Genomic DNA, 14543 nt, shown 5'->3' with positions numbered 1-14543 from the left:
CCAGAGAGTCAGTGTAAGTAATTTCAATATTATGCAAAAAAATCTATTCCCTGAAAGGTTTTCTGTTTTCAAAACATATAGGGTTATAGCAGTTGTGTTTAAATTGCAGTTCCATGTGACAAAATGCATTTATCCTGCAGTTATGGTGCCTTGCTTCTGCCCTCCTCTGAATCAAGCATTATTTGCTTTGATTTGCCTGCCCCAAAGTATTTCCTGGCTATGTAAATGTAGAAAATCCTGCTGTTATGAGCAGCCGTAGCGTTTTATCTTGATGGAGAGGAAATGGGAATGGTACCTTTTCTGCTAGTTGGTCTTCCTTTGATGGCGTGGTTATTAATCAGTGGGGCAAGACGGTAGTTTCAAACCATGATCCCAAAGATAGGCGTGATGTGAGAATAAAATACCCTCGTAGCAACGATGGCACAGTCACAGCCCGCCGCCGTCCCCAGGAGAGTGAGTTGTGCTCATGCCTTCCCTGTGCAGGGGCAGGCAGTGCAACGGCATTGGGAGCCCACAGGAAAGGAGGATGCCAGCCACCAACAAGGAGGGAGATGGGCTCAAACACAGGGTTTGGGGTTGCTCAGAGAGGTGATCCCATTTCAACACTGACCTCAACCTGGAGAGCGTAGGGAGGATGCAACAGAAGCAATCGCTACTGGTAATATAGGACCGTACACATAATAGTGTCCACTTTAAAGAGCAACCTACACAGCACCAAACACAGCCTCCTCTTTTCATCATCTGTGCAAAGTTTTAGGTCTTTCCTTTGAAGTTTTCACTCCTCTTTCAAGACAACTTACAGAATTAGAAAGAGAAAATTAACTCTTTCATAATTTCACCAGTAGTGGTTCAAAGATGGCAGTCTTTAGGGTAGCACAGATCTAGCACACCTACTAATCAGCCCCAGATTCCACTTGGAATTAATTTCACCCAGAAGACCTTGGCCTTCACCCTGCTATTGTATTCTAAATTTTCACAACTTTCTTGTATTACATAATATCTCAGTAATTGCAGTTAAGATAGGGAATATTTTCAATAGATCTATTCCTTCTCTACTGTCTAGCAATTGCTGAATCCCTTCATTTTGTGTCATCTTCGATATGATGAATGAGAAACTTCAACAGCATTATAGTCTTTTTATAAAGGTATAAAGTAAGTGTTTTAGAAGACACCATCTTTACAGTGGTGTGGAAGGTGTCCTATTTTCCCCTACAGAATCAAAAAAAAAAGATTTTTCAGTAATAATTTCTGTGGTTTAATGTTCTGTGGTTTCCTTTTTCTTTTTCTAACGGGGAAGCAGGTTAATTTCTACACATTACATCAACTGTCATATTATCTAGACAGGATTTATTAGTAATCAAAAACCTACATGGATGCAGAACTTCTTACTCCTGAAACACACTTTTAGTGTAGTTTTAAGGGATGTATAGCAAAACTGAAATAAGAATGCCAGAGCTTGGAGGAGCAAGAAAGAACCATACTAAACAGATAACAAAATAAAAGCAAAAGCAAACCAGAAAGGATTTTGTGCTGTCTTTGGAGAAGGTATTCTTGTTTGACATTGATTTCATTTAGACTTTATAAGGAATTCAAATATTTAACTATTTCTTCTACTGTAATGGCCCATTTGCCAATTACTTATCCCCATATAAAAGAGTCTAGATTTGAATTTCTGGTACGATTATACCATGAAAGGTTATGGATCATAAAAGTTCAATATGGGAAACTGCAATTCCCAGCTTGTCTTATTTTGTTCTTATTATATGTATGCCAGCAGTGTTTCAGTCAAGATGTGATGGTGTTTGTTCCAGCCATGCAAAGTAATTTTGGTACACACTGTGCTTTCAGCCTGCATAAAAGCTTAGACTTTGAATAATGACACAGTTCTAGCAGTTATTAAATGAGCTTTGGATATCAGTTTCATTGCTGCTGGGTAAGCTGTTATGATTAACTTTGATGTGGGCCAGCCACTGTGCAATCGTTGCTTCTATATGCTTAATTGCTGACTACATGTTTGGCCCTTTATTAACAGCTTGAAATAGCACAATACTAAACAAAAAGACAGAATATTCTAGCAAGACTGAGGAAAGCATAGTTTTAGCTTATTTTCTTGTGTTTAATGTTATTAGACTTGCTCCCATCCCTGTCATGTAAAAGTCATGAGAAAACACTTAAATAAGCAAAGTGTGGTTGCCTGGTGTTCCTGGAATATGGATGTTCAACTTGATGGCAACAGCTTACAAAAACGGGCCAGGAACGAGAAAGGAAATTCAAAAGCAGTGGTGCCTCCTAAGGAAAATCAGTGCAGAGACGTAACAGAAATCCTCAGAACTGGAATGAAGTATGAAAGACTGTCAAGCTGGACACAAGTATTATTAATTTGCTGTGATGCCTCTTGCACTTCCAATAAAAATATTCCAGCCACTAGTGACAGTCAGAATAACTGGGGTATATTTGCACTCTATCCCCATCCGCTGGATGGGAGATGGGAAAGCAGCACTGATACCAGGCAGACAAAAGATTTGCAGTCTGTGTCAATTAAACTGGAGATAATCAGAGCACTGATGGAAATTACTAAATAAGCATTGAATAGCAACAAATGATTGTGACTGGCTTAAGAAGAAAATACTCATACTGGTTATGCAGTAATGACAGCTAAAACTGTCACCCAAAGACCATCTCGTCGAAAGTTGAAGCTTCATCTTTCAAAGGCAGGAATTGCAGCACACACTGAAGACCAAAGAGGGAGAGGTTTGAATTCCTGATGTGTTGGAGAGAAAAGCTGAGGTAGGGAGGGGAGAGACAAGAGCTGTCCATAAATGTGACCATCAGCTGTAGTCCTGCCCAGCAGTGGGGGCACATATAGCAGCAACAGCAGCAACATTTGTTGTATGTTTATGTGAGTATCCCCACATGCAGAGTCAAGGATTATGGTCATATGATTATAACTCCACATCTGGCATCTGTTGTATAACCTCTGTGATAAGAAAATGTTCAGATTCTTCCAAAAAAGAGGAGTAGGAAATAGCATCTTAAGCTATGATCAGAGATCCCACTGTTTCTCATACATTTTCAGCTAGGATGTTTGTAGGTCTATTGGATTACATGTGTAGCTGGGCACCACTATCATCTTCTGCTCAGGAGCCACCCTTGAGAGTCCCCTTTTCATCAGCTCTTGGACTTTTTTAGCTTGGCCAGTATGAATATTTAATGTGCGCTCGTTATGGTCTGGAAGGCAAGACCATGGCATGGAAGGCAAGAACTCTCTTCCATATGAGACTAGGGCAGGCTGAAAAGACAGCCATTAAATAAAAAGATGTCTGGTTTTTAATCAATGGATCAGTTCAACTTTTTGCAATGTGACCATGGTATACGAGAGAGAACTTTTTTCACAGCATGCACTGCTAAGCTTTTTTTTTAAGCATGTGTCTCTCTTAAATGTGCCCGCTACCAATTGCAAGGACAGTGTAGGATTTCTGCATGAATGCTAACAGTACATTTTTGGCAAACACATCAATAATTTCCTCTTGATTTGTGATTCCTCCCTTTGCTTAATGGAGCAGATCCTGTTTCTCCTGTAAAAGGTTAATAGAATTAAGTTTCTGCTTTTAAAAGTTGATTATGATCCCATCCAATCCACAAACCCAAATGATTTTGGTGTAAAATAAAACAGGCTTCTAATCTCTGAATATTTTTCTCCTGTAACATGGAAATAGATGAGTATACAAACAACTTTGATTGACCTTGTACTTTGTTTAAAGGTTTCTCTTTGTTTCATTCACTGGGCTGTGATTTTTTCAGTCTTGACTTCGTTTCAGAGAAACATGCTACCATTTACCGTTGGGATTCCCCCCCCCCCCCCTTTTTTTTGGCAGGAGAGAATGAAGAATTGAAGGAAAGCTGAATAAAATGGCATTCTCCAAGATACTGCATGAACTACATGTATTAAACCCAACTATTGGGTTTATTTCTGTAGGGACATGTTTATTTCTGTAGGAGCAGAAAGGCCCTCCACTGTTACTGAACCTGAGAGCATAGTAAAGATGGATAATTTTAGGTAGGTCACTTAGGACTGTGTCTGCCCTGTTCTTCACAGACCTTGGTTTAGCAGAGGAAGGACCCCTAGGAACCAATATCTTTTCATAATATGAGAAAAAGTGAAAATATCTTATGGAGAGAGAAAATGGCTTGTCTCCATAGGAAGTTAATTTTAAAAAGCTATTCTTGGTTAATGGCCTATATGAGCACTCATTTCTTCAGAATGATGTAGAAATAGCTATTCCATTTTGCATTCAGGTGCTGACCAGACAGCTTTCGGTTATGAACAATAGATTTAAACATTAAAATAGATAATAGACAAGATGCTACTAATAATGTTGCATTATTCTTTTTTCCTTTGCAGATATTTATAAACAATGAGTGGCACAACTCAATCAGTGGTAAAAAATTTGCGGTCCTTAACCCTGCAACCGAAGAGAAAATCTGTGAGATTGAAGAAGGTGACAAGGTGGAGTTTTCTTTCATGTTTTTAACCTTGCCTTTGAATATTATTCTGTAACTTAAAAGCAGGAAGGCAACATTTTTCTTTGTTCATGTAAAATAGTACCTCAGGTGGAGATACATCTACTTCTTCCTATATAAATTCTGCAAACATAATTCTTAGCTTTTTCACTAAGACTTACTGTTGTGTGTAAAATGACCCTGGAAAACTGATTTACACTTACGACCTTACTCATCTGAAGAAAATTATGAGGAAATTTTTTTTGCTAATTTTTATCTATTACTTTTGATCAGTAGCATCTAGTCATTTAACTGTCCTTTTAGCTATTTTTTCACCTGTCATCCTTACACAGTGATATAATCCGCTCATACCACATACTACATAAGGCTTTTCATTACCAACAACATAATAAAGTGGACAAATACTAGTATTTTCGCATGATAGGCAAACTCTGAGAAAATGTTAATAGGGTCATCACTATCCACATTTACAGCTGTGAATTTCTGTCTTCTCAGTACTGCTCCCACCAACAAGGTGGTTTTCCAAAAAGCATATTGGAACACAGTACTAAAACAGACTCTGAAGATGTAGGTTACCTATCAAATAGATACTAATTCCGCCAAAGCTGATTTGCATGTGGAATTGATGAATTTAAGAAGAGGTCTAAAAATATTGTTAACGGCTATAAACAAACATTCATTCTGGCATATATGAGATTTCTCGGTGAAAAATTACAGATAAATGCAGCTTAATCAAAGCCATAATGAAAACCTAAGCACTCAAATAAGCAGCTATATATTTTCATCATTTTAGGTAAATTTCATTTGAGAAGAGTTTGCTTAGTGTTACTATATAGTTTAAATGCATGTTATCAAGTAGGGGGTTACTTGTTTAAAAAGAACAGACACTGCAGCTTAAACAGTTTCAAAACTGATGACCAAAGAAACTTTTTGGATAAATTCTGAGAAAGTAAGTCTGAGAAGTGAATGTTCTTTTTCTACTTGACAGCTATAAAAAACTGCTAGCTGGGCTTGAAAATAATACTGGTTTTGTAATTATTGCTTTGGCTCATGCAATTATTTATTTGGTTTTCTACACTTTCCCACCAAGGGCAAATTTTCATGTCCAAATGCCAGAAAATTTGCTCACATTTCTCACAAATGACATCTGACATTCAATTTGTTTTCAGTTGGGCTCGTTTTTGATCAAGAAGTATGCATACTTATAATGATTTGTTTAAAGAATCTGTTTTATATTTAGCAGCAAAATGGTTTAACGGTAAACCCCTTCTTATCCATAAGAACTATTATGAAGCCTATAAGCACTGTATCTATCTTACCAGTTTACCAACACAATTTATTGCCAATATAACAAACAGAGTCTCTTTCAGAATATTTTAATTTTCTGTATGTAGATTCTCCATGAAATTAAATCCTAAATTCAACTTTCAGTGACCATTGAATCTCAATTACTTGATTCTATAATTTTGTCACGGATCTCCTGATAAACTTTGGCCCAAATGCTATCTGTCAACAGAGATCATGCATGCTGCCAGGATTAAGAAAGTCATAGTTAAGACATTTTTTTAAACTTTTTGTTATACAAAAGATGGCTGAGAAAAGTCTGCATAATCACAAATATCTGAGCATGAGTCTTGAAATGTCTCATTCTTGCTTTCTTTAGTTCTCGTTATCTGTGTCTAGAGCTCAGTCTCACTGAGATTGTTTCAGGCTCTTTCTGCCTTCAGCCAAAGAATTTCATGAGCATGCTGTTAAATGCTGCACTGCATCACACTAGCATCATAGGTGCTTTTGATGTAAAATGCTACCCCTTCTACCTCTTCTCTGTTCAGTCTTTGAAAATCAAATTACACTGCAAATCAGGTTGGCCTGATATTTGATCATCCTCAAATTAAATTACTCATGACCTGCAACTGTTCACTTAGCATTCAGAACTCTTGTAGCTTTCATTCTTTACAAGCAACCTAACAACTCGTTAAATGAAGAGATAATACTGTTCGACACACAGGTTTGCTTTCTCTCCAATAATTTTGCAAACTAATGTGTAATGACAACTGCTATTAACTGAATTGCCCAGTGAAATGTACAAATCTAGTAAATTGCACAGTCATTGTGAACCTAATATTCTAGAGCCTAGTCTTTAGATAATGAGCCAAGAGATTTTAGGAATTTAATTTGTGTGTACAATAGAGTTGACAAAGGGCTGTACACGGCCTTGCAGTGGTATTTAAAAAAACAAGTGGAGATTACAAAGCACAGACACATATGTGGGTGGGAACTGTTTTCCTTTCAGTTTGATGGCTTTTTCAAGCTACATTCACTAATCCTAAAGGCCGCTGCTAATAATAAAGGAGGACTACATTTACTTAACAAATGGTCAGTGGCATCTAGAGTAAAAAATCTATAAAAATCTATTAAAACAACTAGCTCTGCAAGGCACTATCAATCTTGATTCTCTCAGTGTAGATTTATATGCCTAAATTTAATTTCATATAGTTGAAGAAAATCTTTTTTTTCTTACTTTACATTCACAGCATTTAATTAGTTTTAAATATTTTTTCGTGATTTTTTATTTATTTCTACCTGCAGTAGAAAGAACACATGACACTGTATTTAGTTTTAATTTACATCATTCATGGAAGTATGACCGAAGTTCTCAGCTTGTTCTTTCTTTTCCAGTACTTATAAATGCCAAATGTTACAGGCCAGGGCATACATCCCAAGCTGTTGTATTGAAAAGCTTTAGATTGTTTGCAATAGTTAAACATAAGAAAGATATGAAAGTATAAATTAATTATTCATTGAATGTAGTTTTCTGGTCCACAGATAAGTGATGAGATATTTGATAAGATTATGAGAGTTCAGAAGAGAAGCAATCCTTCTTAACTTGGTAGCTTTCAACTACCTGATGTAAGTGACTGGTCAGAACTACTGTATAATGATGAATCAGCTGATGGATCCTTTGGATCCATCCTTTTCTCAGATCTCCTGACTTTACAAGTAGAAAAAGTTCTGGAGGGTCTCCTGCCTTGCAGATCTGTGCTGGCTTGGGGATTTGGGGGTTTTTCAAGGGAAGATTTGAGGCTTTTTTCTCCCCTTAAGGAGAACTAATTATTGGTTATCAACATCAGTTAAAAGTTCTAGTGCTGGCTGACATTTAAAAACAATTGACTTTGGTGTTGACTTAGTCAACTCTGCAGACTTAGTCCACCTTGATAGTGATTTACCCAGAGGAAACTCTAGCAACCAGCAATACAAAAAAAGTTAAAAAGAAATCCTTTTAAAGAATGCATGCAAATTTCTCAGGGAAATGTGCCATAGATATATTTGTCCTTTTTTCCTTAAATTTGTTTTCATCTATAATAAAAGACTAGAATGAACCTCTTTTTTTGTTTTTCTAGGAAAACTTTTACAAGATTCATGAAATACAGAAAATTTCCAAGCACTGAAAGCCATTTCTCAGGAGATTTTTAATTGAGTTTTTTTATATCCTGGAACACCCTCACATACAGAAGAGTTTCATATAATTTATTGTATGCTTCTTCATTATACCAAAAGCCAAATAATAAATAATAAATTAAGCTATAGAAAACATTCATAGTCTGACAAGCTAACTTGTTTCATGCAAAGACAATGCTCAGAGTGCTTAGGCTCAGGATTTTAAACCTGGTCAGCTAGTCAATTACTCACAGTATTTTAAATGCTTATGTTCCTTAATATCTTCAAATACAAATGCAATGATTTGTTTCTCCCAATAATACGTTTGTATTCATTTTACAAAGCATTTTCAGGAACAGATTTTTCTAAATTGGTCTTCATCACACCACCAGGTATTTTTAGATTATGTTGGATGCCTGAAATTTTAACTTGCAGATTTGGGCATTTCTTTGTATCTGAAAGAGTTTAAATTGCATGAGCAATACAACTTATGGGTACATCCCCAATTATGGATGCTAAAAGGTGGACAGGTTTGAAAACAAAAACCTAAAAATAGAGTTCCTTAATATGTTTTTACTTTAGGAGCTTTGAGAACCCATCTGTTTCTCATACGGCTTCACATTGCTGAAACGGTAGCAAAAATCTTTGAAAGGAAAAGAAAAACATGCATCTAGTTTACTACTACAAAGTTACTATACTAATTTTGATTCAATTCTAAGTTTTCTAATGGAATGAGTGTCTCGTTATTCTGCAAAACACCTTGCATGTTTAATGACCAACAAAACTGGGTGACAGAATCAATTATTGATGATAAAAGTTTCCCTGTTTTTCCTACAGGCAGATGTAGACAAGGCTGTTCAAGCAGCCAGAAAGGCTTTTGAGCTTGGTTCACCCTGGCGAACGATGGATGCTTCAGAACGAGGAAGGCTCTTGTATAAACTGGCTGATTTAGTTGAAAGAGACCGGGTACTTCTTGCAGTAAGTATAATATGTGAACAAAAAGGAGGAGAAAAAAGTCTGTGCCCTGAATTTTAAAGAAAGAGGTATCAGCAAGGGTAACATGCACAACCCCTGGGAAAGTCAGGCTATCTCAATACTTGGTTTTGCTCTGTATTGCAAATGGACCTCGTTAAACCCGCTTGCACTCTGGTCCCCTAAGGCCCCGGATCCACAAAGTACTTAAATGTTTGATCAGCTTTAAGAGAATGCTTAAGCCCGCTACAGTCAATGCAGTTTTAATTGCTGATTGTTAAGGACACACTAACATCCAACATGTGCTTAACGCTTGTGCTTAACGCTTGGCTAAATCAAGACCTGACTCAAGGCCTAAGTCACAGCTCGGCTCAAAGGTCTCATACTTACAGAAGAAACAAGTCAGAACTAGGAGAAACCTTGAATTCATGAGTACGATTTTTTGTTGTTGTTGTTTTTAATCACTGGTCCTTCATTAATTCTAGCTTGTAACTGGCAATGAGTGAAAAATACTAACCAGAACCAAAGGCAACACTAATTATCTGTTAGTAGAAAGAACATTGGAGTGGGGCGGAGAGAGGAGGATTTCCTATCTTTGCCAGCTCCGGTCTGTTGGCACACCCATTTTACTACTCCTGTCAGCAGCACCACCACCTACCATCTGTGCACAAATGCAACAATGTTTGAAGTAGAAATGCACTACTTGTTTGGTAAACTGTTCTGCCCTACACATTTTAAGCCCCAAATTTGATGCTATCATTAAGATGATCTCTTCGCTATTTCAAGCACCTCCTGGAATTAAATTTTAGACAGGATACTTGTCTGCACTATCTTGAAGAGGAATTGTGTTTTCTGTGAACAGTGTCAAAAATTTAAGAAAGCATAAGGAGTATCAAACATTCAGGATCATCACTTTGACTGATTTAATCACAACTCAAAGTATTTAGCCATTTGCTACAAACAGCACAAACAATAAACTAGTAAAACTTTAATCTCCAAAACACATAAAATTTGCAAAAAGTATTCCGTTGTCCTTGGTTTCTTTCTGGCTCTGGTCTAGGCAGATATTTGCACTGGAACTGAGGTTATTTCCTCAAAACTTCAAAGTTTGCAACTGTCAGCTTTACACTTTTCTTCAATTAAGTTCTTTCTCTAAATTAATCCTATTGGATAAGGTGGCATTTTCTTCTTTGTCGTACAGCCTAAAAATTCCTCAAGGAAGCAGAGCAGTCAGTTTTCATTCTTATTTGTCATTTTTATAAGAGCAAAGTACTCCTTCCCTCTGGGGCCTATCCCTTGTTTCTGTTTTACTGACTTTGTTTTTATTTCCCACACCTTCAATACATTATTGGCTGCTTTTCCCTTTTAGATAAGGTGTGTTTGAATGAAGTGCTTTCCAGACTTCATCAGAACAGTCTGAGTTCGCCAAAGAGGTTTTCTGCACTCACAGCTTATCTGAGGAGTTGCGGAGCCACTAGAGAGAGAATAAAAAACAGCCTTGTAACCACTAGAGGCCAAACTAGACCCCCAAGTTCATTGTAAATACATTTTCACAAGTTTGTGCATCTGGCCAGGATCAGAATTATTGTATTTTGTTATTTCAGATAATGATAAGATGCCTCCTCCAAAAGCCACAGAGGCTGAACAGTCTTGTAGGTAGGCCACTGGAAGAGTAAGTCTAAGTAGAGTACTGAAAGAGCCACAGAGATTTTTGTTTCTAAAGTTTCAGTCTGTTGTGATGTTCAGAGTTCATAAGTTTGGGGCCAGAGAAGAATTTTCTCCCACAGCCAAAGAGAATGTAAACAATACAGGGCTAGTTATTGCCTTGAGTGGAAAGGGTATATTTCATTTAATCAGTTCCTTGTTGAAAACCATCAAGCATTTCTGGCTTCTCCATTTGATCTGTTCTCTTCCTGCAGTCCTTTCACTTAACTAAAATTGTGGACAATACAGGGAGTATTTAGGTGAAACAATATCTTTGCAAGATCAGACTATAGACTCATCCTGAAACATTAAGAAACCTTAGCTATATGAAATACTAAATTTCAAAAGAAAAGAATATTTCCAAGATTTGACTAGACCTTGGAAATATAAGTTGGGATTTTCCTGCCAAGAATTCTCACAGGATTGTCCACAAAAATGAAGGTCCCTAGTGTCTCTGTGTTTGGAAAACTTGGGGCAAAACTTCTAGGAGTATCAAGAAGATGTTGACATTATTTAAGAATTGTATATGGTCTTTAATTAAATTTCCCAACAATTAGGGGTATTAAAAATTAGATTTGGCTGGAATTCTACCTTACTCAGTGCTGGGATCTCTGTGGGATCATTAGCGCACTGTGGGAGGAACAGAATCAGTCAATGGAAAAGTTATAGATGAGTACTTGCTGATTATTATTCTACAGGTTAAGGTTTTGGATATATATTCACCGGGCATGGAAAGATGGTTTCATATTGACTAGTTTGTTCACTCAGTTATTAGCTAGCCAATAAAAAGAGTCTCTTCTGTATACCTTACTCTCCCTTAAAGTTTCTTGAGGGCTCAGGTCTTTCCTTTGCTCATTCAGCGACTCAAGGCTTATTTGGGGACTAGTATTGCATGCTTTGGGTTTTCTTGCTCATGTAATTTGCCACTTATGCCTCCATTAGGCACCTAGAAAGATGTCCCTTGGTAATTAAAAAGCACAGCAGCCTAAATAAGTGTGACAGTCATTGCCAGGAAACTACTACCTACCTTGAATATCAGTACAAAAAGCACACAGAGTGACGGTGACCAATCATTTTATTTACATCAGCTAACCCACACACTCCTAGTTGTAGATGTTTTCATCTACACTTGTAGGATATTTAGATTAAATCAGAGAAGTTTCCCTGATTCAGATGGAAGAAATTTAATGTTTTCACAACCTCTGATCATTTCAAATGTACCATGACCAAGTTATCTGCACAGATTGCTGAGAATAAACCTTTATGAAAACTTCTTATTTGTAAATTGCCCGCTTGGGTTTTTTCAAAAGTTAACTCTCCCTCACAGGAGAATTAATGTTCTAGATGATTGTAGTAAAACTAAAAAATTGAACAACTGAAAGCTGTATGACAAATTACTGATATAAGAATGCTTATCAATATTTGATATTAACTTCTTAACTGTTGTGGTCTGCAGACAATGGAAACCATTGATGGTGGGAAACTCTTTTCCAATGCCTACCTAATGGATTTAGGTGCCTGTGTTAAAACATTACGGTACTGTGCAGGCTGGGCCGATAAAAACCATGGTCGTACTATTCCAATGGGTAAGTAATTTTGAGAAAACCAAAATACGGGACTGAATCCATATGATCTGTTTTTAAGAAAAAAATACCTCTTTGTAAAAGTGGTGCCATACAAAAAAAATCTTAAAAGGAAAATATTTTTTACATCTAAATATAGGTTAATTGAGGTTTATCATAGTGTTCTTTTTACATATTTAATGTAGTTATTCAAATTTATTTCTTTGATAGATACACCACTAATAGGTACTCCTTATTGACTAGAAAGGTGTTAGCCTGTATGTGCATCAAAAAAACTCTGAAAGGTTCCTTTTACATAGGAAAATGTAGCTTGTATGATGCTATAATAATGTAAGCCAGGTATTTGCTCATTAAGGCTAAGATTATCACAAGTAATAATCTTTGATTCAGTTATTGGAGAGTGTATTAGGAAGAGTTCAACAGATAGAAATGAGGAAACACGCCCTTATTTTGCTGAAATTCCATTCTCTTCCCTCTTCCCATTAACTAGCTCTATGAAAACATTTTATCTAACTGCCTTCTCTCAGGAGGAAAAAAAAAAAAGAAATGGTAATAAAGAAGGAATTAAGGAAAACTGCAGTGATAAATATTTCCAACTTTTTGCATCACGCAGATCCCTAGACTAGACTTAATGGAACACATGTTTATTTGAAACAAAGAGAATTTTATACTTAATGGATTTGATTTAAGCTGAGATCTAATATTAAAAAATGTCTGATATGTATGTAAGATTGAAAGTAGCTTTTAAAAAAGCACTTTCAAAAAAAAGGTGATAGAAGAAAAAAGAAACAAAGAATGCTCATTGGTGTTCTGTGCATACCATATTGAGAAGCAGGGTTACCATTGCAGCAAGTCAGTCAGACTGGCAGAATCAAACCTTGAAGCTATGAGATTGAATCCAGATGTACTTTTTGGTTGTTGTTGCATAGTTAAAATTTTGAAAATGTCACTTATAAGTAAAATAGTATGCAGCTAAGTTTGGTATCCAAGTTTATCTTCTTTTTTATTTAACTATTTCTTCCAAATGCTTTGTCTGAATGTCTGATTTATTTCTTCTTCCTCTAGATGGAAACTTTTTTACATTTACAAGACACGAGCCCATTGGTGTGTGTGGCCAAATTATTCCTGTAAGTTGGAGCCATTTATCAAATCAAATGTTCCTACTGTAGATGGACTTGCTTTTGAAATTTTGTCTGTGCAAGTGGATATGTGAAACATTACCAGTCAGAACCTCTCTGGTCCTATAAGGTAGAGACTATCCATCTTGAGTACTCCTCAAAATCTGTTAAGTGGCATTTTGAAGAATGCTCACCTGTCCACCCTCACTTCTCTTTTCCCTGTGTGTGGAAAAAATGAATAAACAAATCTCAAAAGAGTGATTGATCGATTGCTTTGAAAGACAGGTATGTGTTCTGTTGGAACTGAAAAACTTGGGAATAAACTAGTAGGAGAGGTGAATATTTACAGCCTATAAACAATATGCTCTTGGGGACATGGAATGTCTCCAATTCTGTTTTGTACGGCACCTAGACCACTGGGATCTTTATTTATGACTAAGACTCATACACCCTGTTGATGGTTGAAATAGCAACACAAAGAATGTGTCCAATAAGCGCAGTGATACTGAGCCATATGTTCCCAGGCTCCTGTTGAGAGTGTCAAAATTCCCATTTTTTTAAGTTACTTGTTCTAAGTGGAGTCAAAAGGACTGCCTCAGTCTGAACACCCCAAACCCTGAGCAACTTGACCCTGAGATTCTTTGGTAAGGTCTGGACGGATTTGATGGGTTGCTGTGAAAATAGCTATTATTTGTTACAGTTGTACTACACACTCCCCATCCACCCACCTCTGTGCACATGGTAGGGTGTGGGCAGCCTGACCTAACCTGTTTGACAGCCTATCGGTTTTTGAAATAGTCAGCTTGTCCACCAGATCTGCTCAGACCTGTGAGTCCCACACATGTTCCCAATGTCTTTCAGTTGAGCTTGGAGGTTTGGCCTCTCTTTAGACCACTGCATTGGTTTTGAGGTCATCACTGGAATAAAACATTTGGATGGAGCCTCTGGGAGAGCTGCTATTTTGGGTCCCCTTGTAAGTCAGGCATGAGCTATTTCAAGTAAAGCGCTCTGAGCCAAGACATGCTAATGAACTGGACACATGAGATGTGGTGACTTCTAAGTAAAACTGTAGCCTTCAAGTATAGACAGTTGGCTGTTAGTGCAAACACTGGCCACCCTTATAAAATATTCAAGGACTTCTAAGTGTATCTCTCTTTGCTCTTCATTGAAACATGAACCCATCAAATTGGAGTATTTTTATATAAAC

At 36.9% G+C, this 14543-nt stretch overlaps 1 protein-coding gene across 1 annotated transcript in view; it reads left to right on the top strand.

Annotated features, from left to right (window-relative positions):
• The window catches only part of LOC112981888 (aldehyde dehydrogenase 1A1), a 51006-nt gene that overhangs the window by 19737 nt on the left and 16726 nt on the right, over positions 1-14543 (top strand). Inside the window, exons 6-9 of the mRNA XM_026097881.2 lie at positions 4403-4507; positions 8797-8937; positions 12092-12221; positions 13284-13345. Coding sequence (XP_025953666.2) covers positions 4403-4507; positions 8797-8937; positions 12092-12221; positions 13284-13345 — 438 coding nt within the window. The remainder of the gene's footprint in view (positions 1-4402; positions 4508-8796; positions 8938-12091; positions 12222-13283; positions 13346-14543) is intronic.

The sequence above is a fragment of the Dromaius novaehollandiae genome, chromosome Z, assembly GCF_036370855.1.
Source record: "Dromaius novaehollandiae isolate bDroNov1 chromosome Z, bDroNov1.hap1, whole genome shotgun sequence".
NCBI lineage: Eukaryota > Metazoa > Chordata > Aves > Casuariiformes > Dromaiidae > Dromaius > Dromaius novaehollandiae.
Note: the sequence above shows the minus strand (reverse complement) of the source record. Positions and strands in the feature narration are given on the sequence as shown.